The sequence below is a fragment of the Nyctereutes procyonoides genome, unplaced genomic scaffold (genome assembly GCF_905146905.1).
Source record: "Nyctereutes procyonoides isolate TBG_1078 unplaced genomic scaffold, NYPRO_anot_genome, whole genome shotgun sequence".
NCBI classification, from domain to species: Eukaryota; Metazoa; Chordata; class Mammalia; order Carnivora; family Canidae; genus Nyctereutes; species Nyctereutes procyonoides.
Window position 1 is genome coordinate 26,716,910 of NW_026575020.1, and position 25,365 is coordinate 26,742,274.

At 54.1% G+C, this 25,365-nt stretch overlaps 1 protein-coding gene across 4 annotated transcripts in view; it reads left to right on the top strand.

Annotated features, from left to right (window-relative positions):
- The window catches only part of ABR (ABR activator of RhoGEF and GTPase), a 187,692-nt gene that overhangs the window by 143,502 nt on the left and 18,825 nt on the right, over positions 1–25,365 (top strand). For 3 of the 4 annotated variants that reach the window (XM_055318262.1, XM_055318234.1, XM_055318244.1), the window contains 6 exons: positions 1,003–1,125; positions 1,467–1,542; positions 2,014–2,118; positions 3,254–3,328; positions 6,229–6,326; positions 6,735–6,866. In XM_055318262.1, the coding sequence (XP_055174237.1) occupies positions 1,003–1,125; positions 1,467–1,542; positions 2,014–2,118; positions 3,254–3,328; positions 6,229–6,326; positions 6,735–6,866 (609 nt within the window). Of the gene's footprint in view, positions 1–1,002; positions 1,126–1,466; positions 1,543–2,013; positions 2,119–3,253; positions 3,329–6,228; positions 6,327–6,734; positions 6,867–21,864; positions 22,145–25,365 lie in introns of those variants that run through there. The other variant, XM_055318252.1, reaches the window with a different exon arrangement.

Sequence of the window (25,365 nt, forward strand, 5' to 3'; positions counted from 1 at the left end):
AAAGTTGAAAAATTGGGCTGAGACATAAGGGCTTATTAAAGAACAAGAAATAGGGGCACCTGTTTGGCTCATTCGATTAAGTGTCTGCCTTTAGCTCAGGTCATGATCCCAGGGTTCTGGGATTGAGCCCCGCATCAGGCTCCCTGCTAGAGCCTGGTTCTCCCGCTCCGCCTGCTTGTGCTCTCTCTCTCTCTCTGTGTGTCAAAGAAATAAAAATCTTTAAAAAAAAATGAACAAGGAATAATACTGTGCGGCTGAGGTGGAACATACAGGGTAGGGCATTTGGCTGGGCACAGAGGCCCCATGTGCCAGGCCAGCAGTTAGGGTTTTGCTGAACGGCATCTGAGGTTTTTAAGCAGGGTATTTTGATGGTACCCAGTCACCAGTGATTTATTGAGGTGACTGAGTGATGACGTGGTTAGGCTAGTGGCACTGCAAGAGGATTCTTATTTCTCACAGTTACCAAGAGGAAGGGGCGCATCATCCCACGCAGGGCCACAGGGGAAGCCCCAGTTTTGGGCAGGATGCCAAAGACACAGGGGGAGAACCCAGCCCAGAGCCTGTATTGTGTCTGCCATAGGAAAGGAAAGCAGGCAGAGGCAACTGCTTAGGACTAGGGGTTTGAAAACTCAGTAGGGTCTGGGCTCTGGGATGGTCCCTAGCTGTCTGCTACCTGGCCCTGGGTTATTTAGGACAGAGGAATATTGGGTCAGTGAATTGGGGGTAGGTAGAGGAGGTGTTTGGGGGTATGAACCCAGGCCTGGATGGTTTATCCATGGAGGTATGTGCACAGAGAGGTCCTTTACTATCTTAGGGATCAGCTTGCCCTAGGAGGGGTAGTTTTCTCCCTGGCCAACTAGGCACCCCCAAGATAACAAAGCATCATAAAATATAAACAAAGGAAAAGACACGATTAGTGCCCAAGGAAGTGCTGTGCATAGAGCTGCCAAGCCAGGAGTGAAGTGTGTGAGGGAAACCATCTGTGCCCTCTGGCCCCCACAGAAAGCCAACAAAGGACAGAGCCGGGCCATTGAGCGCCTGAAAAAGAAGATGTTCGAGAATGAGTTCTTGCTGCTGCTCAACTCCCCCACGATCCCATTTCGGATCCACAATCGGAATGGAAAGGTCAGGGAGGGGTGGTGATGGGACCAAGGTGGCCCCCTTCCTCAGTCCAGGGCTGCCTGTTCTCTAGGGCTCCTATCCATGACCTGTGGGAATCAGGGACTCGGGCCCAGTTCCCAAGGATGTTGCCACAGCTCCTGCCCCTGGACTCCCTCCCCAGGCTGGTGAGGAGCCAGTGCCCCCTGCTGGCCATCGCTGGCACTGCCACTCCTGTCGCTGGGCTTCCAGACAGGGGGCTCTCCTCCCAGCTGCCCCCTTGGCCAAGCCTCAGGTGCCTGGGTGAGAAGGAGCCGGGAATGTGCTTGGCCATGTGGTCACCCCGCTGAATTCTCATCTCTCTTCAGAGCTACTTGTTCCTACTGTCCTCGGACTATGAGAGGTCGGAGTGGAGAGAAGCCATTCAGAAGCTACAGAAGAAGGGTAAAGTCCCACCCCACTTCACGCTATCTGTGACAAGAGTGGCCTCTTGCGTTTCCATACATGTTCACATCCATAGTCTCCTCTGTGGCCCTCACAGTCACCCCATGAGGTGCCAGGGCAGGTGGCACTTAATTGATGTTACTGTTCACCTAAGGCCAAAGAATTGAGGTGATTTGCTTAAGGCACGAAATGAATTAGTGACAGGACTGGGCCTGGAGCCCAGGCTTGTCTCTTTTTCTTGCTCCCACTGTCACTCACACACAGTCTCAAGCCTTTTCAGTTAGACTCTCCCATTCTTTGCCCTCTAACAGAACCTATCACTGTCCCCATGTCCCTACAAGTCTTTCCCTCCCTTCCAGTGACCAACTCTGCCCCTAGACCTAAGCTTCTTTCCTGCGGTAGCCCCCAGAGAAGAACAGCAGGTCCTAGTGGACCTGTGATGACATCTTCCATGCTTGGCTTCTCCTACAGATCTCCAGGCCTTTGTCCTGAGCTCCGTGGAGCTCCAGGTGCTCACGGGATCCTGTTTCAAACTTAGGACTGTACACAACATTCCTGTCACCAGCAATAAAGACGGTAAGATTTGGAACCTAAGGTTGCCTCATCAGCAGGTCTAAGCCCCCGGGGCATTCCTGGAGCCTCCTACAAGGACCTAGCCAGACACGGGTGTAACAACTCACTGGCCAGGTACACAGAGAGCTTGAATAGGGGTTGTTCTCTGCTGGGTTTCCAGATGGTCCCAACTCCTCCTTGGCCCTCTCTGGCTTGAGAGAAGAATCTGACACCTTCATGCACTGGAATCATGTTGCTAATATGTTTGTGAGGTAGTCAGACAATGTAAGCAAACGACTGAAGCATGGGATGTGGGGTGGTGGAGGGGAGAAAGGGTAGGTGGATTAGCATATGAGAAATAAGGCCAGAAGTTTCCAGGGACCAGGTCTTGGAATGCCAAGCCAGGGAGTATGTTCAAACCGAGGAGACTATAGGATGTTATTGAGCAGGGAAGAGCTGTCATTAGGATGGGTCCAGAATGGGTGGAACCTGGTTGCTCATGGGTGCTGGGAAGGGGTTTTGAAGGCAGGCTCTCCTCCCTATGTGGGGATTATCTGCCCCTGTCCCAAGAGAAGCCAGACTTATATTGGTTAATTTTTACTTTGAAAGGCTGCACTGAGGATAGGCAGAATTCCAGGGTGGGAGGAAAAGTAGCCCTGGTATGGGGTATAAAATTGTGTGAAACCCCTGGCCCAAGGCAGCCCCAGTGGCTCAGCAGTTTAGTGCCGCCTTCAGCCCAGGGCCTGATCCTGGAGACCCTGGATCGAGTCCCACGTCAGGCTCCCTGCATGGAGCCTCCTTCTCTCTCTGCCTGTGTCTCTGCCTCTCTCTCCCTCTCTCCCTCTCTTTCTCTCTCTCTCTCTGTATCTCTCATTTTGATTAATAAATAAATTAAAATCTTAAAAAAAAAATTCTAAGAAACGCCTGGCCCAGCAGGGAAGGTGTGGACTGGCCTTCCAGGCCAAGTGAGGGAGAAGGGGTACCAGCTCACTTTCCAGGAAGCAGTGGACTCTGGAAACTCCAGCCACCAGGTGGTGCTGTGAGACCAAGACTCAGACTGTGTCTCCCACCCTTTTGGCCTTCCTATGAGCTGGGGTGAGAAGGGGCTGAAGCCCGCCCTCTCACCAACCCTTACCCCAGGGGCTTTCTTCTCTTACAGACGATGAGTCTCCAGGACTCTATGGCTTCCTCCATGTCATCGTCCACTCTGCCAAGGGGTTTAAGCAGTCAGCCAGTAAGTACCCCTGACCCCCAGCCCTAGGAAGAGTGGGAGCCAGTGTTCATCCTTTCACAGGAAGTCTCCATGGATCCCTTGCATGGGGCCTCCCACCGCCTACCAACTCTCTGGTAGGCCCCAGGCTGGGGCCCTGACAGCCACCCTGACATGTGGGTAGGCATTCCCCCAAGGGTCAGGAACCAGCTCCTCTTAGCAGGAGGATCATTCCTGCTTCGTGTCTCCAAGGTCTGCTCTTCCCTAAGGCCTCTCCAACTCTTGGGTGTCTGAAATCCTGCACTCGTCCCCGGCAGATGTGGGGAACATGCTATGTGACCCCCTTAAGAGGTTAAGGCATGTCTCTTAATCTCTCGGGGCCTCAGCTTCTTTCTCCGTAAAAGGCAAACACACTTGTTAATACTGACCTAAGAGCAGGCTTAGATATGACCGAATATGTGCAGTGCCAGCACAGTGCCACACACATCCCTTTTTCTTTCCCCTTCATCACCATCTCCCAAATCTTTGCAGTTCTTAGTGTTTAACAAGATATAGTCACACTTTTTTACCTAATGTTCCCGCATAAGAATTTATGAGTCAGTTAGACAGCTAATAGTTCCTTACCATTTGCCAGATGAGAAAACTGTCACAAAGGGACTGAACATTGCAGAAGATCACAAACCCAGGGCTCCTGACTCCTGTCCTCTCCTCCTGCCCCTTCCCACCCCCTTCTCTCTGCCTCTGAGGGGTGAGGTCTGCCCTGGGCCTCTCTACCTACAGTCCACTGCACAAAAAACAAGGTGTTGGCTCGCAAGCAGGCATTTGATAAACATTGATGGTGAAGTTCATGTGGTACCTTACTGGTTTGTGCCTGGGTACCTTGCTAGGGGCTGGAGAAAATGCAAATATGGCCAGCGTCTGGACGATGCCTTGGCATGTTCTGGAGCCTTTTCAAGTGCATTTTATGCTCTGATCCTCCTGACATCACTCCGAGGTCCCTGATATCATCCCCACTTACCAAAGCCCATAGTTTTCACTTTAGAGCAGCATTCTGTCAGGATGGCCAGGACCACCGCACTCACCACTCAGCCTGTGCTGCTGGTACACATGTTGCAGCCTCCTGGACCCTCCCCAGACACACAGAACCCCCTTCTAGGGGGCACTGCCCAGGAGTATTCCTGGTTAGTGAGTTCTGTAGGGCTGTTCCGCACACCTGAGTCTGTGGCCCACTGTGCCCAGATGCCTCACCTGTTTGCCAGGATGAGCCTCAGGGAGCATGGCCATTGGGGTGCAGTGGCCCACTCTCCCAGAGCAGATGTTTTACCTCCCAAACTGAGACAGGGTGGTTAGACATGAGGTGAGCTGTTACAGAATCTCTCCTGACCTCCAGGGTGTCCTCACCTCCTTCGACTGGCCTCCTGAGCCACTTAACATGTTCACTCTGACTCAGTAGGGTTAGGCCCCATGAATCTTCAACCATGGCTCTTTGTCCTGATATGTTCATTGCCATCTCCACAGTCGGGCCTGGGGTATAGGCACCATTGTTAGTTCTGTTTTATAGATGAAAGTGCTAAGGCAGAGAGGTTCAGTGATTTGTGCAGAGCTAGGATTTGAACCCAGTCAGTCAGACTCAAAGACCTCCCTTCTGTGAATGTTCCCTTGACCCCTGACAGTGTTTGCTCACATGAAAATCAGTAAATGGGGATGGCACTCATTCCCTCCATCTCTCAGCCACCCAGACCTGCTCTGGGCTGCTGAAGGCCTCTGGTGTTGTTCACCTGTTAATCCGTGCCCACATTTCCCGGTGTGCTCTGATGCCCAGCTATATCTGGTCTGCGTCATACCCAGGCAGAGACAACTCGGGGGCGGCTCCATCCATTCTCACTTCTGAGGAAAGCTCTTTAATGGGGGCCCAGGAGGAGCATGTATGTCCATCCTCTGACCTCTGCCCCGTGATTCACACTGCAGAGGGTTGGCTTGAATAAAAGCACCTCCAGTGCACCCTTCTATGGGGATACATCTGTGGCAGCTCCCATGGAGAGGGACAGGTGTCAGGGTCTTAGCCCCAGAGGGAGTGTTTGGCTTTGCAGAGGGCCTAGGCTGGCCACCCAGGGCTGTGGCTGTGTCACCTGGGTCTGAGAGTAGAGGGGAGATTTTCAGCCTTAAAGGCCATGGTTCAAGGTAGAGCCACTAGGGCAGGCTTCCCTTCCTCCTCCCCAGCCCTCTACCATTTGTTACCTGAAGCACATGGGCAGTGGTGCCTACTATGTGCTGGCTCTGTGTGAGCCCCTGTTCTTGGTGCCAGGGGCACACCGGGGGCTGGGAAGACAAGGCTTCTGCCTGTGTGGTGTTGGTGTAGTAAGGGGAGACAGACAGGCGGAAAAGATAACTTGAGTTAAAGTCAAGTACAATGAAGAAAACAACAAACCAAGCTTTTGGAATGTGGGGGGTATTTTTGGTTGTCACAGTGAGTGGGGGTTCCTCCAGATTTTCAGCACCCAGAGGCCAAATGCCCTCCAGAGACTTCCACCTCAAATGCCAGATGTCCTGTTGAGGAACCTGGGATGGGTGGGAGAAGGAAAGGGGGAGAAAGGACTTTTTTAGCCAGCATGGCCAGTGAAAACCTTGGCCTAAAGCTTCAGCCAAGTGGGGATGAGGGATGAAGGGACTGAAGGTGTCAGGGCCCTCAGGTGAGAGCAGCTGGGTAGGTCGGAGGGAGGAGGCCAGTGTAGCTGGAGGGTGGAATGAGGCGGAGAAGGGTGGAGCCAGCTTAGAAGAGGGCGGAGAAGTGGGAAGGAGCCAGAACATGGAGGGCTGTCCTACAGGGATGTTGTGGGGGACAGAAGCCTTTATTCCCCTTTCCATCCTGAGGTTCTGATCCAGGGGCCTCACTCTGTGTGTGTCTCTGCCTGTCCCCGCTGCAGACCTGTACTGTACCCTGGAAGTGGATTCCTTTGGCTATTTTGTCAGCAAAGCCAAAACCAGGGTGTTCCGGGACACGACAGAGCCCAAGTGGGATGAGGTGAGTGGAGTGGCTGGCATCCCCCTAGGGACCCCTGAGCTTGTCACCAAGTATACCTGCCCCACTCCTGGTGCTCACTTCCTGTTGACTGGGGGTGGCCAAGCCTGCTGGCTGGGTGAATTCTGTCTCCCCAACCCCCTGCCCTCCACTCCCTGCTCATTTAAGTGTCTGGTATTGTGTTTACGTCTAGACTTGGGGTTTTCAGCTCAGGCCCAGATTCCACTTCATCAGCAATTTGGAGACCTCTGGAGCTCCAGAGAGGGGGGAGGTTCCTCCATGCCTTATGATGTGCTCCTCATGGGCCTTCCTCACCCCCTTAACCCATGCACAGTTGGGGCGCCCACACTTGCCAGGAAGCTATGTGTCTTGGCTTTGGAGGTTCAGCATTGTTGTACTGTCTTTCCCCAGGAGTTTGAGATTGAGCTGGAGGGCTCCCAGTCCCTGAGGATCCTGTGCTATGAGAAGTGTTATGACAAGACCAAGGTCAACAAGGACAACAATGAGATCGTGGACAAGATCATGGGCAAAGGACAGATCCAGGTGAGGGTCCAGATGCAGCTAGGGCATCAAGGCAGGCTTCTGGGATCTGCCAGGAGGTGGTGCCTTCTGGGAAAGAGTCCTTCTCACCTGCCTTCTTGGTTAAGGTGCTTGGTCTTTTGTGACTTGAGTTCAAAACTGGTTTGAGAAAATTTCCCAAGGCGGTGGTTTTCCCCTGCTGAGATGGTGTCTTATTCTAGCTCCAGAAACCCATGTGTGCCTGCTTCCTCAGGCTTCCAAGGCTGGTTCAGGTGCATCATGCTCACTCCTGCACAATGGACTCAGGGGATGGCAGCCATCTTTGCTTTCACATCCCAATTCTATAGTCTATTGATGGCTCTTCCCAGGAACACTGTGTTAAGAAGAATTCTGAAGCTGTGTCCGTGAATGCTGTGTTTGATTAGCAATGTCTGGCATAGGAGGCGTGGGGCCCTGAGCATTTGCCACTGAAGTGGAAGGGCTTAGAATCCTGCTGGCTTGCTGAGGGCTGGTCTCTGACTTGCTGCTAGGGTGGCTGAGCCTTATCCACGCCAGTTGATTGACTTAAGATGGGTTCTCTGGGTATTGGTAGAACCAGGTCCTGAGTCAGGTTAAGAGTATTTGTGCCTCAGCTGTATTTCTTGGGGCCCTCATTTGCAGCCTATGTCTCTGGAACATTCTGCCAGTTTTGAAGATGGCTACCTATCAGGAGGATGTAGGTTTGGGGGGATGACATTCAGCATGGAGCCATCCACACTCCATCTGGCACCTTGTGTGGTCTCAGGTTTAGGACATAGGTGGCCTCATTGGGGGTGGATTCTGTGACCCTGAAATCAAGGAAAACAGTAACCGGCCCTGGGACTGAGCCCATGGGTGTTTGGTGCTCTGAGCTTCTTAACAATCGCCCAGATGTGATCTGGAGGGGTCAAGGGAGCTGAGCAATGCTTTTTGAAGGAAATGTTTGTTGTCTGAGGCCCTGTGGAGATTGCAGAGTCTGGTGTCTGACCTTTGACTGGGTCTTCTTGGTGGTAGCACCCTTAGGGACCCAGGTGGGCCTCCTCCCCTCCCTACCTGTTTCACCTGAATGTTTGACTAGGGGAATGGCACCATTCAGTGGGGGCCCAGCCATCTGCCTCCTGTCTCCTCCCACCCCCCTCACCCCCGGAGTGTTCCTGTGCATGGCCCTTCCTGATGCTGTGGGACCAGCCCTTGAGCACTGTCGCCAGGGAGACAGTGCTGCCAGGCAACCATAAGCCAGTTCTCCGTCACTTAGATCAGAGAGAGGTCTGTAAATCAGTCCTGGGAATCTGATTCCTGCAGGGATAAGGGGTGGGAGCCCTGTCTCCACAGCCCTGGGCTGGCCAGAGGGACAGGCGGGGAAAAGGTTCTGTCTGCCTAGCTCCAGGAGATATCCAGCCAAGAAACATGAGCGGCTGCCGTGCTTCCTGAGCCATTGGTGGCCACGAAATGGAATAATTAAAGAGGCTGGGGCAGCCATTTCAGTGAGCATGGGCCCCGACCCCCTCCCCTGCCAGAATCCAGATGCCAGGGCCCCATGGCACTGTCTCCACCTGGACTTCCAAGTCCTTTTCCTTCCCTCCTCCTTGTTCCTGTCAGCCACATAAGCCTCAGGAAAAACACACCATAAATCATTACCTCTTGGAGACAGGAGCAGATGGAGGCTTTGGGGGAAGGGGAGGTCGCCAGGTTATGTTTGGCAGAGCAGCAAGCCAGTCTGGTAAGGAAAATGTTTCTGTGTTTAAGCTTCGAGGAATGTTAAATGCCTGGGAATTGATATTAAGAGAAACAAAAACCTTCCTGCTGCCAGCTGACCTGGGCCTGTGAGTAGCCAGCCTGGAGCCCGAGTTCAGTGGAGGACTCGAAGTGTCTAGGCCTCACCTCCTCAGGATGCAGCCCGCACGGGGCCCTGGGCCCTCAGCTATGGAGCCATCTCGCCCACCTTCCCGTGGGTCAGGGAGGGGGATAGGCTGTCCCACGAGGGGTACACCATGCCCCATGAAGTCCGCTTGCCCTGCGACACCCCTCAGAGCCCCCTGAGGATGACCATGCTGGGTGGAAAGCCTGCACTAAGCCATTCCCATGTGGCCAGGCCCCACTGAACTGCAGAACAGTCTGTTCCCACAGCTTGCTCCCACCTCCCTTTCAGCCACGTGTCCAAGGAAGAGACTTGGCACCAGCCTCTGGCACTGGGTTCTGCTCCCCTTCAGCAGGCACCGAGGGTAAAGCTAAAGGTGGCTTTGCATTAGAGGCTGTCTTCACTGATGTTCAGGTGGCCTGAAGGAGAGGCTGGGGGAACAGGGCCACCCCTTCTTCCGCCTTCTTTCTAAGGCGCTTCTCCCTCAGCCTGTCCAGAAAAGAGCAAGGGACCCCATTTCCTGAGCTCTGCGTGTTTGCCCCAGAATGAATCTCTTTCTGGCTTTGCCTGATGCATCAGTGGGGACCAGGAATCCTGAGTGGCAGACTAGGGGGATGGGGGACAGCATTTAGTGACAAGCAAATGGCAGCCCTAAGCAGCAACATGTGTGTGTGGCACTTGTGCCCCAGGAGGCACATTCCCAAACATCTCCTCTGATCCTCGCAGCAGCTCCGTAAGGGAAGTGACAAGCATGTCCTCCTCACAAGGACACGGAGGCCCACTCCCTCTGCTGGCCATGTGCAGGGCAGTTATGCGCTCTCCTCTGTGTTGTGTCCTTATGCCCCGGGCCTCCATCAGGGAGTCTCTCAGCCCCAGCACAAGGCACTGGCATGGCTAGCAGCCTGGAGGAGGAGTCAGGCTGCTGTCCCACTCTAGTATCCCAGTTTACTGTATAAGTGAGCTTGAGCCTTCTTCTTTAATCTGGGGTCCTCTTATCTTGGCGGGGGATCCTCACTGCCTGGTGCACCTGGAGGGAAGCAGAACGAGCACACATGCATGGGAATGAGCCACGGGAGGGAGACTCACCATCCCCCTGCAGTGCACCTAGCACAGGCTAGCCGTTCCAAGGGCCATAGGGGCCTGGCTTCAAGATGAGACAAATGTGTCAAGACATGCCAAGCCAGTAGAGAGCACAAGATGCCAGTCATGATGACAGTGCCTGAGAACTTACTGGGAGCCCAGCATGGGCTGCTGCTTACAGCCATCATCTCAGGGGTCTTCATTTACCTCTGGTAGAGGAAAAAAAACATGATTAGATTAAAAAAAAGCTGAGGCACCAAAATGGTGACTAACCTGTCCAAGGCCAAGTACCCCGAAGGGAGGGAACCAGGACTGGAAGCAGACCCAGGCCCTGCCCTCCCATCTGCCACTGTTCCTACAGAATAAGATGGAAAAGTGTGCAGCAGGAATTCAAAGAAGGCAAGATCATTGTGGGCTGGAGTTTCAGAAGCTCCAGGGAGAAAATGGAAGGAGAGGGATCAGAGAGCATTGTGTTTTTTTCATTCCAAATGCAATGTTTATATTAGAAGGCAAATGGCAATTATAGTACAGAGACTTGAAACATAATCACAAACCATCCCTACTCCCACTCCTCCAAAGCGGCCGTTTGATTTTGTGCCTTTTCCCTTCCTCGGGCATAGAAATTGTATATAGTTTTAGTTACAGTGTGTATTTTGTATTCTTTCTATTTTCACATAATATTACCATAAGCCTCTCTTTTTTTCTAGGGCTATATGTTGTCTTTGTAATGACCTTTTTTGTTATATTGTCAAAAGTACTTCTTATACCTCATAAAAATCATTGTATATAATGGCCAGCACATTAATTGCCATTTTAAGGCTGTGTGTTATTCTAGCAAGGTGGGCAGGGTCTGGATCAGCAGAAAGGAGCAGGGTGGGCATTCTGGAGAAAGGGCCTTCATGGCCATGTAGGGAGATGGGAATGTGCAGAGGGTGTCCCAGGAAATTAAGGGGCCTGCCTGCCCTGAGCAGGTGGCATTGTGAGTCACACAAGAGGGAGGTTGAAGGAATGAATGAAAGAAGAGGATCAGTAGGGTTTTAGGCCAAAAGGCTCCTAGAGTGCATTTAGTTGAATTCTGTTTTGGGGTGAAAAGGAACTGAGACCAGAAAAGATGAGTGACATACCACAGTGGTTGAACCAAGGGTTCTAAATTCAGGAGCTCAGCCCCACATCTGTCATGCATGTTTTGGGCTGCCGGGGAAAGGAATGAAAGGAAAGAAAATGCCCCTAGATGGGATGGGAGTAGACTTGATATCAGCACATGACCCTCAATGGTCTGCCTTTTGTCATTACAAATCTAGTGGGGCTCCCTCCCATGCAGCTGGGTGCGTTTCTCCTCTTCTAGGCTCAGGAGTCCTCCCTTGGTCATCCCCCTTCCTCCCCCAAGCAGCTAGTATCTGCAGATTCTCCATCCAGGCCACCCCCACTGCCCGCCTCCTCCTCCTTGCCTCTGCCTGGCCCAGGAACCTCCCAGCTAGGAGGCCCCTCTTTGTCTGCCTTGGCTCCCTGGCCCCAGAGGACTCCCATATATTTATCCCAGTCTATTTCCAACCCTGCTGCTCCAGACTCCAGATGCACCATCCCCAACTGGGACCTGGCTGCTGCCTGATTAGCATATTCCCAGGGCCTAGCCCTGGTTGACTGGCTGGGCTAGAGGGGGCGAGTTCTCCCGGAGGACCTCACAGCTCAGTTCCTGCCACAGATTATGGACTGAAGAGGAGTCTGAGACCCAGAAGATACCTAAGCCAGAGGAGCCCTCCCATGCCCCTGCTCTCTGCCATTCCCTAGTTTGGCCACAAGCCTGGTAACAGCCCCCACCCTTGGCTCTGCACAACCACGCCCCCCCCCCCCCCCCTCGCCAAAGCACACATCCCAGAGTAGGAGGCAGCTTCACTCAAGACCTTGATGTGGGAAAGGGCAGGGTCCCAGGCCTGGAAGGAAGCTCCAACCCTCCCGGTGCCCTTCACCCACACTTGAAAAGTTCAGGCTTGATGGGATGCCTTGCCTCCATCCTCTTCCCTTTTGAAGCTTAGAGCCCATGTCTGAAGGGGAAACAGGTAGTTTCTATAATGACCTTAACCTGGCCTCATGAAAGCTTGTTGAGAGTTCAGAGCTATTATAAATGACGCTCAGGAGGAGGTCATGAAGGCCAGTCCCCTGCCTTCAGGACTAGGGTACAGAGCTCAGACTGGCAAATCTGATGATATCTAGACTATTACTCTTTTTGTTCATTGTGGTAAAATATACATACCATAAAATACATCATTTTAATAATTTTTGGGTGTACCATCAGAGGCGTTAAGTACATTCACATTGTTGTGCCACCATCACCACCATGCATCTCCAGAGCTTTCTTTCCTTCTTTTTTTTTTCTAGAACTTTCTTGTCCCAACTGACCATACCCATTAAACAGTAACTCTCCAGGAGCATCTGGCTGGCACTCCCCAGGCAGCCACCATTCAACTTTCTATGATTTTGACTATTCCAGGGAACTCATGGAAGTGGAATTCTACAATACTTGTCCTTTTGTGACTTCACTTAGTGTAATGTCTTCGAGGTTCATCTGTGCTGTAGCACGTCAGAATCCCTTCCTTAAGGCTGAGAGACATTGTGTGCGTAGACCACCTTTCGTTGATCCAGTCATGCATAAGTGGACATTTTGGTTGTTTTCACCTTAGACTTTCTTCCTTTTAAGTGAGAAAAGGAGCCTGGTCTTTGAGGATGGAGATTTTGTTGCCTCCTGGCTTTCTCACCCCAGAGTTAGGCATCCTTGTCTCCTTGACCTCATTTCCTCAGATCTCATCTGCCCTCCCCTTGGTCCTGGTTTATATGTATCGAGTGTGAAGGGAGTTACCCTGATTCTGAGGGTCAGAAGATCACCATTTGGGTCCTTTGATTCCTGGGGGCCTCAGTTTCTTCATCTCTTAAATGGGGATAATTATTCCCACTCTTCCTTCATCACCAGCTTGTGTTGTGAGGTTGAAAAGACAAAATATACCTAAAAGAGTCAGAGCTATGACATGTATATTTGTGCCATCACCAGCTTATCCATGCATTTCTACGTGCTGAGCACCCTCTAAGTGTCAGGCACTATGCTGCAGATACGAAGAATGACCTCACCATATAGTAAAGAAGACAGAATTTCAATTGATCAGTGTTGATGGGCCTTTGAAGTCAAAACAGATTTGGGGGTCAGTCCCCCTTTCCCTCTTCATTAGTTGGGAGAATAGAGTAAGTTACTTTACTTTCGGAGCCTGTTTCCTCACCCATAAAATGTGTCCTGATGAGACTTGAATGTGAAAGTCCATTGAAGCCCTTGTCAGGGGCTGGCACAGAGTCATACTCATCTAATGATGACAGTCCTTTGCCCAAACTGGCATGTCCAGGTACACTGTCCTCTACCTTCCTGCAAGGACTCCAGGTCCTGGAGCAGTGCCCCCCAACCCAGGCCATCACTTACCAGTGGCCCCCTGTGTACAGGCCGTAGGCTGGCTGAGGCCACATCTGTTTTCTTACATTGATGAAGTCAGATCCAGCTTCGATGAACTGACCTCAGAGTAGACTGAAGGTCAAGGTTAGGGTGCTCACCACCTGCCAGCCCTGCCTTCACCTTGGGTCAAACAGCTCTGGGCTCTTCCCCCTTGATACTGCTCTCAGCTTGGCATGGTGTAGTCAGGCCTGGAGTGCAGAGTGAGCGAGGAGCTGGGAACAAGGGGCCATTGTCAGCCTAGAGTTGTTTCTGGTTTCAATTACTCTGCAGAGCAGGAGGAAATTCAGAGTAAGCATGGGTCAGGAGCCTGCTAGGGTGGGAGTCAGGGGCTTCCCCACCCCAAATCCCTCTCTCCAGCCACCGAAGGGTCTGTTGTCCCTGTTTGACCCTGCTTGAAGGGTCGAGCATGCCAATTTTATTGTTCTGGGAGCCTGGGCTTTGGGGCATTGGTCTGGTTGACCCAAAAACGCTTTTAGTTCTTGCCACTCTAGTTCTTCATGGGCTGGTACCAGGAGGTGCCGGCTCCCTCCCTGGGTGGGATGACAGAAGGGCATTCACGTGGGTCCTTAACACCTCCCAATGTCCTTTAAGCCACACTGACCACAGCTGGGCACCTGAATCTTGGGAATGGCCTGGTTTTGACTGGGGGTGGGGTGGGGGGTGGAGGCAGCTGTGAGAAAGCCTTGGGGCTGGCTTCTCCCTTTCATTCCACCACCCCAGCCCCCAACCCCTGGCCTGGCACCTCACAGCCCTAGACAGCTCTCTACCCCAGGAGGCTGCAGTGGCAGTGCTGGGTGTGGCTTTCCAGACTTCTCCCCGCGCCCCCCCCCCCACCAAGGCCACTCCTCCCTTGCACCCATCCCAGGCCTGATGTGCACAACCAGGGGAAGTGTCTGCTTCTAGAGTCTGTGCTTCATATCTCTGCTGCCTGCTGTTCTTAGAGCCGGCCCACGTGGGATTCTTTCCTTTGCCGCTGTCATCACGACTGTGCCAGCCCAGAGGCACATGGGGACAGGGGTGGTTGAGTGCCAGGACTGTTCCTCTCCCTGCTTCCTCTCAGGGCCCTTGGGACTCGAGCCATTGCCCTCCCCACCCCCCACCTCCACCCCCCACCCCCTCTAGAGTAGCTGTTCCTTCTCCATGTAGTTCTCCTTCTCCTCTCACTCCTCAAGACAGGTCCAGATGCCTCAGTTACACTTGGAGAGCAGGCGGTATGATGGGGGGAAGCCAGAGGCAGGATCCCTTGAGAGGGCCACCCTGCTGCCCAAAGACTTCCGCGCACTTGTACAACCTCTCCACACCCTTGCTCGGCCGCCTCTGTCTCCCAGGTGTTCCTGATTTGGGGAGGCAGACTCTGCCCAGTGGATTCTGGAGAGAGGAAGCATTCAATAGGAAGTAGCTGGAGGCTCAAGTCTCCCTCTTGCTCTCCCGCCCCATTTGGGAATGCCACCTTGATGGGCAGGCTGGCTGCCCACTCCCCAGGGCCACCTCTCCGGGATGGGTGTTGAGCAGAGGAGCTGATCCAGAGAGGACCCCGGGGACTGACTCATTCAATCTGAGAATACCCAGCTTCTCAATACACCAAAGGAGGGGTGTGTTCTTCCCAGCTCTGGAGGGGCTCCTAGACTCAGGTGGAAGAGCCAGGTTTGATCCCAGCTCCCCCACCTAATAGCAAGGTGGCCCCAGATGACCTCTCCAACTCGTGTGAATATTAAATGAGATTACAGAGGTAACTACCTGGCTAAGCTCCCTGCAGGCGGAGGCTATAACTGCATCCTTCTAGAAATCCAAAAATTGGTCCCTAGGGTGGTCTCACTTTTGATTTTTTTAAAACCTCTGAGAAAAGGACTTAGAGGAATTGCCAGGGACACCCTCGAGTGAGGGCTGAGGCGAATATGAATGCTGTTAGGGGGCACCTTGTGTGGGTTCTTCCAGCTTCCCTCACTGCAGGTGCTGCGGACCCTCCATGGCCCCTCACTGCAGCCAAGCCTCTGCCATGGTATGCAGGGGGGTAGTGGTGGTGGCACCCGCTACTCGCTAAGGGTCTAACCCCCAGGCACAGGCTGCTCCCCCAAGGGCTGGCATGGGAAAGACGGGGGACAGCCCGCTCCTACCCTTGAGGCAGGACCTGAGCTGTGCTGGCTTCAGGACTAAGATGACCCAGAAAGCACCAGCCTGAATGACTCGATAAGTGTTAGTAGCCCAGCAAAGGGAGGGAAGGTTGGGAAGGGAGCCAGCAAAGCAGAGGCCCACAGCATTCCCAAAACAGAGAGAAAAGTAGAGATAAGACATGAGTTTCAGATCTAGGACTCTGACCCGGAAGTTTACTTAAAAAGCCCTTAATCTCCCTGGCCTCCACATCTCCCCACCCTGGGGCGAGCTGGAGCAATGGCTGTGGTTGAGAGAGACGGCAGTTCTCATGAGAACCTTCCCCCGGAAGGAGGCTCAAGGGCTCCAGGTTCTGCCTGCAGAGTTTAGGGATTGCTGGGAGGGACTCGCAGCACCCCAAGGGCTTCAGTCCAGGGCTTCTGCCTTCCTCTGCTTTTATCTGATTGAGAGACAGGGAGACTTTGGCATAAGATTTCATTTGGAAAGAAAGGCAGAGAGTGCCCTCTGCTTAAAAAAATAGATAGATAGATAGATAGATAGATAGATAGATAGATAGATAGATATCTCCATTGATGACTGTCTGGTCCAAGCTCCTGTTTTTGACAGATGTGGAAACTGAGCCCAGAGGGAGAAAGTGGCTCCTGAGTCACCACTGACCAGGCAGGACTCTCAGCCAGGTTCCCTGGCTCCAAGGAGTTTTCTTCTGTTCACTTGGAGCTCAGATTTGGGTGGGAAAAGAATTGGATAATAATAGAGAAGGAGAAGAAAGGCATGCAAGGTTCAGTGGACCCTGACCTACTTTCACACCTTCCTGCCTGAGGCTGTTCTGTCTTCAGCAGGAGGCTTGGGGGTCCCCCAGTGGTACTCTCCTTGCCACCCCCTCTGACTCACTTGGTGCTGGGAGACCCTGGCCATATACCTCCTTTCTGTGAGAAGGAGTAGGAAAGAGGCCAAGGGAGTCTGGCTCTTGGTCTGGCCATGAGTTTTATGGGGAAGGAATGGAAGGACATATGGTGGGTGTCCTCTGCCCACTCTGTCCCTGGATTGGTTTTGTTTTAGATAAGCAAGATGTTCCCAAAGGCTCAAGTGGATTTTCCAGCCATTTCCATGACCAAATACACCATGAAAATCACTAGGGGTTACCAGGGGTGTACCATCAGGACAGTTCTTCTGCAGTGGACAAGTTCTGTGGTTATTTCAGCTTCTCCTGCTTACCTAGAGCCTACCAGCCTGGGGTAGCCAGGCAGAGTGGAGAAGGAGGCCATGTGGGGAACAAGACATGCTTTGACCCGTGCTGCCAAGAGGCACAGGCCCTGGGACATGGGAGGACTGTGCTACACCTGGGGCAGGCCGTGGGGCTGAGCTTCCAGAGCTGCGAGCCCATAGCCCTATGCACAGCTGGTCAGTGAGTTGGGCCCAGGCCCCAGGGAGTTCTGGCCTGAACTGCCCAAAAGAGTCCCGATTGCTGTGACCTTCTTGGAGAGGTGGTCGTTAGACTGGGACCCGCTCAAGGTCCTCCCCACCTTGAGTGGGGGGTGGGCGTCTATTCAATGATAAATGAATGAATGAGTCAGTAAGTGAAAGTATAGCATCTAGGCTCAGCTCTATGCTATTGGTGTTTGGTGATTTTGAGCAAAGTGTTTCTGTCCCTGGGCCTAATACAGGCCTTGAACATAGCAGACATTCAGTAGGTATGGATGGATAGATAAAATAACATAAATGGGTCTTGCTTTCTCATCCTCTGGAGATCTCTACCCTTCCAGTGCCCTTCCAATGGGTTAGGATAAGTACGCAGAGGTGGGAACACACATTAGGGATGCAGGGACTACAGAGCCAGGAATCTTAAGGGGAGTTTTCCATCTTCCTTTCTCTCTCTCTCTTTTTTTTAAAATAAGATTTTATTTATTTATGCATAAGAGACACGAGAGATAGAGGCAGAGACATAGGCAGAGGGAGAAGCAGGCTCCATGCAGGGAGCCTGATGTGGGACTCCATCCCCAGACTGAGTCAAAGGCAGATGCTCAATTGCTGAGCCACCCAGGCATCCCCCATCTTCCTTTCTCACACTGCCCTGTGATGTGCCACCCTGCCCACCAGTTTGTGCACAGCCTGCATGAGGGCCCCGATCTCTCTGGACTCCTGAGCACTGCTGGTCCTGCTGGTTCTCTCAGCCTGGACTCCCATGCCAGTCTTTGGGTGGGGACCCCTGTGAACTTCCTTTCTTCAGCCCTCCAGCCTCCGACCCTACCTTGCCCTCCACCACCACCTTGCCCCCCAGCTCTGCTCCTGTGGGGCCTGCTCCATGCTGTGTTCCCTCTGGGGCTGAGAAAGAGCAATCTTGACAGACCTCCTGGTCCTCATCCTCAGCACAATCCTAGGCTCCTCTCAGGCTCCCAGTTCCTGTACCCAAACTCTCTAGGTAGCCTGTTGGGGCTCTCATCTTCCCCCCTCACTCCCAGGCTGTCCCCTAGGATGTCTGTGACCTTGGTCTAGCTGGTTGTACAGAAACCCCCTAACCTGATTTAGTGTCATTTGGCTAGAGGAGAAGCGGAGAGAATCAGGGTTCCAATCTGGGGTGGGTGAGAAGACAAAATTCATTCCATCGGGGAAAAGGAGGTCACTCCAGAAAGTGGCAGCAGCATCCCAAAGTTCTGAGAAAGAACCTTCTTCCTCGTGTTCACAGGCTAGAGGATTTGCCTGGAAGCTGTCCCCACCCCCAGCTGTCACCAAGGCAGCACTGGTGGCAGTCCCTGCCTCTCCCGCCCACACATCTCAGGCTGCATATATTCCCTGTTGGCCTTTTTTCCTGCAGTGATGCTGATGATGATCACTTTTACCTGATTTTGCCTCAGTCCCAGCTGTGGCTGTGTGCCTGGCCCCAAGAGCCCCAGGATATACCCCTCCCTGGGTAGAACCCAGGGCTCTGCATGTATCTCCCTGAGGATGGCCCTTCTCATTACTCCTGCAGAGAGCGTGGGGTAGGGGTAGGGAGGCAGGGGAGATGAGGGAGGACAGGACAGTCCACTAGGAATGTTTTTAATTCCAAAGACAGCGACATCTGTTCATGTGGGCCTTCCTGCCTGGGCTCTGTTTATCCAGACAGGGGGCCCTTGCATGTCCTCAGAGGCGGTTTCTGCCAGGTGTGGCTGGATGGAAGGGATGGACGGAGGGAGGAGGGAATGCGGTCCCTTCCTGGGTGGTCAGAACAGCCTGAGCCATCCAGCAGAGATGAGAAAGGGTCCATGGTGGGCTGGAAGGTCCAGAATTCAGACCTTTGCTTTTGAGGAACTGACTGGGAACATTTGTCTTGCACACCCCAACCGCCCCCTGCTGCAGCCTACTCCTATCCTAGACCATTGATTCTGGGAAGGAGTGAGTCAGGCTGAAGGAAGAGAAGGCAAATTTGTGCTGTCCCAGAGAGAGCCCCCAGCCCACGGGGAGGCAGGGAAGATGAACACCTCAAGGGAAGAGCCTCCCAACTCAGCTACCCATCTGCTAAGGCGCTTATGTCACCATGGAGACCAGTTGGCCAGCTTTCACCCAATCGGAGTTTGCTTTACCCAGACAAGTATTGAGCCTGGGGCGTCGGGAACAGGATCTGTACTGCCCTCCTTCTCCCACACACCCAGTTAGGGGGGTTGCACACCTTGCAATGCATTCCTCCAATCTGCACCCGATGGCATATGATCCAGATAGAGGGAAGAGAACCTTAGAAAGCCAGCAAGGGGCCAGTTTTGAAGTTAACCAGCTGGTGGTACCAAGCACACTGACATGGTCAGCAATTATAATGGCACCTTACCAGCCAGATACACAATCAGCAGTGGCACATTAGCCAAAGGAATGCAGAGGAAAGCCAGGGTGGATGGCCTATTTCCACAGCTCTTAAGGGCCATGCCAACCCCTCCTCCTCCAGGAAGCCTTCCGTGGTTCCTCTAGCTAGAAATTTTCTCTCCTTTTTCTCAACTGTTATTGTACTTTATCTGTATTGTTCTTATGGCATAAGACTGGGTTTCTTGAAAGCGAAGATGATGCTTTGTCTATCTAGGTATGGCACATGGTAGGTGTATGCTCGTATGTGCCAAATGCACGAATACTTTACTGCTTCCTGTCAAAAGGTGTTTAAGCCCATGTCTTGGACTGTCAGTTTTATGAAGCACAGGCTTTTGATTCACGTCTGTGATTCCTTTGCCTCCACCCAGGGTTGGACTCAGCCAGGCCCTCAGTTAGTGCCTCTTGAATGAAATGAATGAGTTGGAGAAGTGAAGACTGCAGGAAAGAGCAGAGCGGCCCTGGAGGAAATGGGTGTTGTAACAGCCAGGGTGGGACTGGAGAGAGACTCTTCAGGGTAGACCTGGTGCCCTCGAAAGGGCAGGTGGGGGACAGGTCAGGAAGGGTGGCTCAGGCCTCAGCTGAGCAGGAGACATACTTGTGTCCCTGCGTCTGTGGGCCTCTTTCCTTCCCCCTTGGGGAGTACTGGGCAAGGTGTTATAGACCAAACCTGTATAGCTGCAGTGGCTTTGGGCAACTTTGACTTAGATATGGGGAGGCTCTGTGCAGTGTTGGCAGCCCAGCCATGTCTGTACCGTGTAAAAGCAGGTATGGCATGTGGAACCCTAGAAAAAGATGGAGCTAGCCCAGCCATCCTACAGGGCCCCCAGAGCCCTGAAAAACTCCAGGACCCCACCTCCACCAGCTAGGCAGAGGGGAGTGCGGGACCAGAGCCTGCTCTACCAGGATATCACGGTGGTGCTGTCAGCCAGACCTTGGTTATGGCCCAGTCCAGCATGGCCTTGGGCAGAGTGCTTGACGTCTCAGTCTCCTTCATTTCCTTGAATGGAAAATGGGGGTGCTGGTACTTACTTCATAAGGTTGAGGAGCATTGAGTTAATCTGTGTGGAAATTTAGCATGGTATCCATCGCATCACTCATTAAGGGCAGCTCTTACTATGACCAGGTCTCCGTTATCTTTGCAGTGGAGCTGCCAAGGGCTAGCTCTGTGCCCTGACCCACCTGCCCTGGGGTAACCAAGAAATCTGTGGACCCAGCTCCATTTCCTGAATCTAAAGAATCAGCCACACTTCCGCAAGGCCCAGGGGTCATGAGCACCGACAGCTTTGGAAGAGGCCTGTCGTTCCCCAGCTGCAGATGGGTGACCTCAGGGGAGCACTTTACCTCCCTGAGCTGAAGTCCTCAAAACTCAAAAACAGAGACAGCAACATAAGCATCACAAAAGTTATGAGGCTTAATTGCAATCGAATATCTGAAAGTCTTCTGCATGGGACCTGGCTCATGGGTGGTACCATGAAAATGTTGGTTTCCTTCCTACTCTGAGCCTAGCGATACATAATGTCACATCCTGGGTGCCTCTGGGTTTGGTGTACCCTAACTATCTGGGGGTTCAGGCCTTTCTCTTTTTCCCCAGGCACCAGATTCTAATTTGATGCTTCACTTCTCACTCTGGTTAGAATGTTTACCAACTTGAGGGTTCAAGAACAAGTTCTTTCTTCTCTGCCTTCTGAGCCATGCAGCCCAAAGTGACTGATGGCCCCTTTGCCAGTGGGAGTCCGATGTCCCTGGCAGTACAAACCTGTTTTGGGCTTTTCTGGTGAGGTGCACAGGGCCACGGTTAAAAGTGGCCATCAGAGAGGCACCTTTGCTGGGCATTTGTAACCAGTGTCATTCTTGGCTTTTGCTCATGTCCCTGGAGATGGCCCATAATGGCCATTTCCTTCCTGTCCACTAGAGCCCAGAGGCTGCCCTGCTAGGGATCTTCCTTATTCTTCACATTCCCAAGGAGAGGTCTGTAGGTGCCAGTCCACATGTGTCTGGCTCTGTCACCAAATTGGCATCCAGGGAGGTGCCTTGGGACAGGAGTTGGGAATCCGAGAGGCAGAACTCCAGGGCAGGCAGGTCCTTCGCCAGGGCGAGGGCAGTTGCCCCTTGCCGACCCCCTCTGGCTTCCTCCCAAGCCTCCCTTAGGCACCCCGCGGGCCCCCGGGGAGCAGCCTGGCGGTGAAGGGGTTAACCGGGAATCTAGAAGGGAAGGGACTGGATTGTGTTTAGCCGTTTGTCAAACTTTAGTTAGTACTTGGGCTGAGTGAGGGTCCCGAGCCGGAGCCAGCCTGCCAAGAGTTAAAACCCAGAGATTGGGTTTTTCGGAGGGGCAGCCGCCAGCGCCTCCTTTGAGTCACTTCCTTTGGTGGGGGCGGGCCCCCGCGCTGTCGGCGGTCGGTGGTGCACACTCCGGGGCGTCCTGCAAGCCTCGCGGGGACCAGCAGGCGGAGAGAGGGCCCAGGCCGCCGCCGGTCCGCTCCTCCGGGAGGCCGTCTCCGGAGGGGAGGGGAGGGGAGGGGAGGGGAGGGGAGGGGAGGGGAGGGGAGGGGAGGGGAGGGGAGGGAGGGGAGGGAGGAGAAAGCCGCGCCTCCCACCATGCGCTGCCCTGCCGGCTCGGCTCGTAGCAGTCCCGGCCCCGGGGGCTGAGCACTCGGCGCTCCTCCGGCTCCGGCTCCTCCGCGTTCGCCGCTCCCGCCCAGCCCGGCTCCGCAGGCCAGGTCCTGGGCCGGGCCAGGCTCTGCCGCCGCCGGCATGACCGACGTTCTGCCTCAGCCGGATTGCAGCCTGAAGGCGGTGTGTGAGCCTCTGGAGCGCTGCTGCCTGGATCGGCTGGACGAGCCGGGGAGCAAGCGGCCCCCCAACACAGGCGCCCGGCTCTGGGGCCGCGTGCGCAGCAAGCTGCTCCGCCAAAAGGTGCGAGCGGTGTGGGGGTGGGGGGACCGAGTGGCGGGAGGGCTGGGGACTGCTGGGGCCGCTCTGTTTCCCCACCCTCCTTGGAGATCCATTACTGCTCCTGCCTGGTTATGGAGTCCTAGGACGGAGGCCGGGGTACGGGTGCGGGTCTGCTCTAAGTGGCCGTAATTCGATGATTAATGCTGTTGCCACCCCCACCCTCCACCCCAGCTGCTTTCTCTTCATCTGTCCCTGTTTCAGGAAAAGGGGGGTTGTCTCCTGTGGGAGAGAACCCCCTAGCTCCTTTCTGAGTCTATACAGGCAGGAAAGTGAGTGGTTAAGCAGGGGACCCCTGGGTCTCGGTCACCCCTACCCAGGGTGCCCAGCCCCAACTGGACCCCCTTCCCGAACCCAATGGACATTGCTGGCTGCCCCTTTACTGAGGGGCACTGGTAGAAGCATCTCAACACCACTGGCCATGTAAGACTTCTTTGTATGGGGTTGCGGGCATCATGCCCCACCAAGGAGGAAGGGAGGGTTGTGTGGAGGTAGTGGAGCTGCTGAGTCTGGGGCTCCAGCATCCAGGGGGATGCCTCATCAGGGACCACCCAGACGACTGCTGGCCCAGTGCCAGCTAGGCACCAGTGTGCCAGGGGTTCCTGACCCAGCAAGTGGCTCAGACCAACCTGGGCCAGGGCCGACTGCTGGTCCTGCAGCTGGACAGGCCACCTTGGGGCTGGCTTTGGGCCCTGGCACAGGGTGTCCAAGGAAGAACCAGACCCAGCACCTAGAACACATTAAGCACTTGATAACTGCAGCCTGAACTAAATGCCTAAGCAAGATGTCATGGGGTGCTTGTCCTGGCTGGCAAGGGCCATGCCCATCCTTCAATGGAGGCTTTGGCTATTCCCTGTGGCGGATGGAGATTTGCAAACCATCTTGTCGCTCAGAGGAGGGGTAACCCTCCGTGCAAGTCCTCCGTGCCAGCCACCACCTGCCAAGAGGAAGCAATCCCGGGCCCATTGGCTCCTTGCCAAGTTTCACCCCCTGCTAGTAGGGCATACTTGACCTTCCAGAGGTGACATCAGTCCTGGAAAGTGCTGGGCAGGGCAGCAACTTGAGCTGTCCTGCATTGGCCCCTGTGTCACCTTCAGCATCTCTAGAGACCAGGCTAGCAGAGCTCTGCTGGCTTCAGCTGCTACCAGAGCCCCTCTGTGCTGAGGCAGCTGTCTGTGCCCGGCAGCAAGGAGCCGTCCCTTCCCTGCACACCCCCCTGTCCCCTAGCCCCTGCTGAGGCCAGCAGATACCAGCCCAGAGCTCATTGTCCACTCCCAAACCTCAGGGCTGGCAAGAAACTGACCTGGCAGGTCCCTGGCCTGCTGCCAGCCAAACCAGAGGCATTCCACCTTCCTGTCCTTTGGGGGAGGTGCCTGGCAAATAAGGGGCAACTTTTAAACCCCAAAAATCCCAGACTTTTTTCTTTCCCTGTGTGTTTGTGACTAGCAGATCTAAGAATCCACTTTGGAGTTCTTTAGCCAGTTTTGCCTCTGGTGGCCTCATGTATCTGCAAGTCTGACTGTGCCCTCTGGGCAAGGGCAGTGGGCCAGCCAGGTGCTTGACTGCTGAGCCCACTGGCATCAGTGCCACTGCAGGGTGACTCTGGCCCTGGGGTACCCCTGTGAGGCAGAGGTCCAGGCCCCTAGCTCCTGCCATGTGACAAAGTGTGTCGGTGTCACAGACACAAGGGTCTGCGTGGTGGGCCATTCACTCACCCTGTTGTGCCCAGGCCAGTGGGCAAGCAGGGAGACTTACAGAGCCAGCCTGCTTCCTGCTCCCCTTCTTTCCCCACCTGCTCCCCTTCTTTCCCCACCTGCTCCCCCCTGCCCCCCCCGCCTCCCCCCCCCCCCCCCCCCCGCCTGCATTAACCTATTTGTTTTGGTGCCATAGGCTCAGGCTCAGGCTGGCTGCCAGCTAGGGGGCTGGGACCAGGCAGCAGCTTAGGCGGCCTGGGGGAAGGGCACCAGGTACCGCCCAGCCTGGCGGGAGGGGTCACCCATTAACCCTCACCAGCTTCGCCCTGAGATGTGATGCTCTGGATGCCAGGACACTTTGGCCCTCCTAGTCCCATTTCACTAAAGATTCTTTGCATTAAAGGCTGGAGGCGGTCATGAATGTGACTTATCTGGGAACCCCATGCTAAAGAATCTGTTCAGATGGAAGAGCCCTGGGATCAACCTGGGGGTCCCTGGCCCTGGGGGTCTGCTGTTGCTTGGAGAGGCTCTCCTTTGGGGCTCGGGGTGGTTCTTGCGCCCAAGAAAGTTCTGGGGCTGAAGCCTCCTTCTGGCCTGTGACTTGGCAGTTGGTTTGTTGTGCAAGCGTTGAGCAGAGGAGACACGTGGCATTGGGGTTTGTGGGTTCTGCCGGCGCTCTCGGCACTTCACATTTCTACTTTCCTTTTCCTGTATTTTTTCCCTTAATTTTCAATTCTTAAATTTTTTGCCTCAAAGCATACAGAGACCAGGCTAGGTGCCTGTTCTTCCTGCCCTCCCACCTGCTTCTGGATCCTTAGGAGAGGCTGAAGGAGGAGTCCCATCCCCTGCCCCCCAAAGTGTCTAAAGGCTCTCATGGGGTCATTGTGGGAACCATAGAGAGGCTAGCAGGACCCCGTGAGGCCGAGGCCAAGCTGGAAGCATTTGGGGTGGGTGTGTCTGGAGGCAGGGCCCAGAGGAGTAGGGGAGAGTGGAGGTCAGTTCCTGATGACCTTGTCTCTGCTTGAGGGGTTGCCATGTGGGCTGAGAATTCCCTGCATCAGAACTTCTGTCCAGAAGCTAGAGACCAGAAAGGCGAATGGAAGCATTTCCTGCTGAACCACAGAGTGACTCCAGCTGCTCTGTGACGGGGTTTGCTTCCCCATACTTCAGAGGAGAGTCAGAGGTCTTGCCTGAGGAGGGACAGGATAGGCAGCCCCCCCCCCCCCCGCCTTTGGGCCACTTGTCTGAGAAACCTTAGGGCTCAGGGGTCCCTTTCTTGCCGTCTTGACTGCGACTGCCAGACAGTTCCTGGCCCCTCCGAGAGTCTGTCATTTAACTTGACAGTTCTTCCTAACAGGTAGCACCAGGTATGTAAACTGTGTGTACACCCCCTAGGCTTACCTGCCATTTGCTGGCCGTTCGAGGTGTTGAGGGTACAAGGGTGCTAGGCTGTCAGACGTAGATATGTCTTGGGCTTATTATTTTTATTTC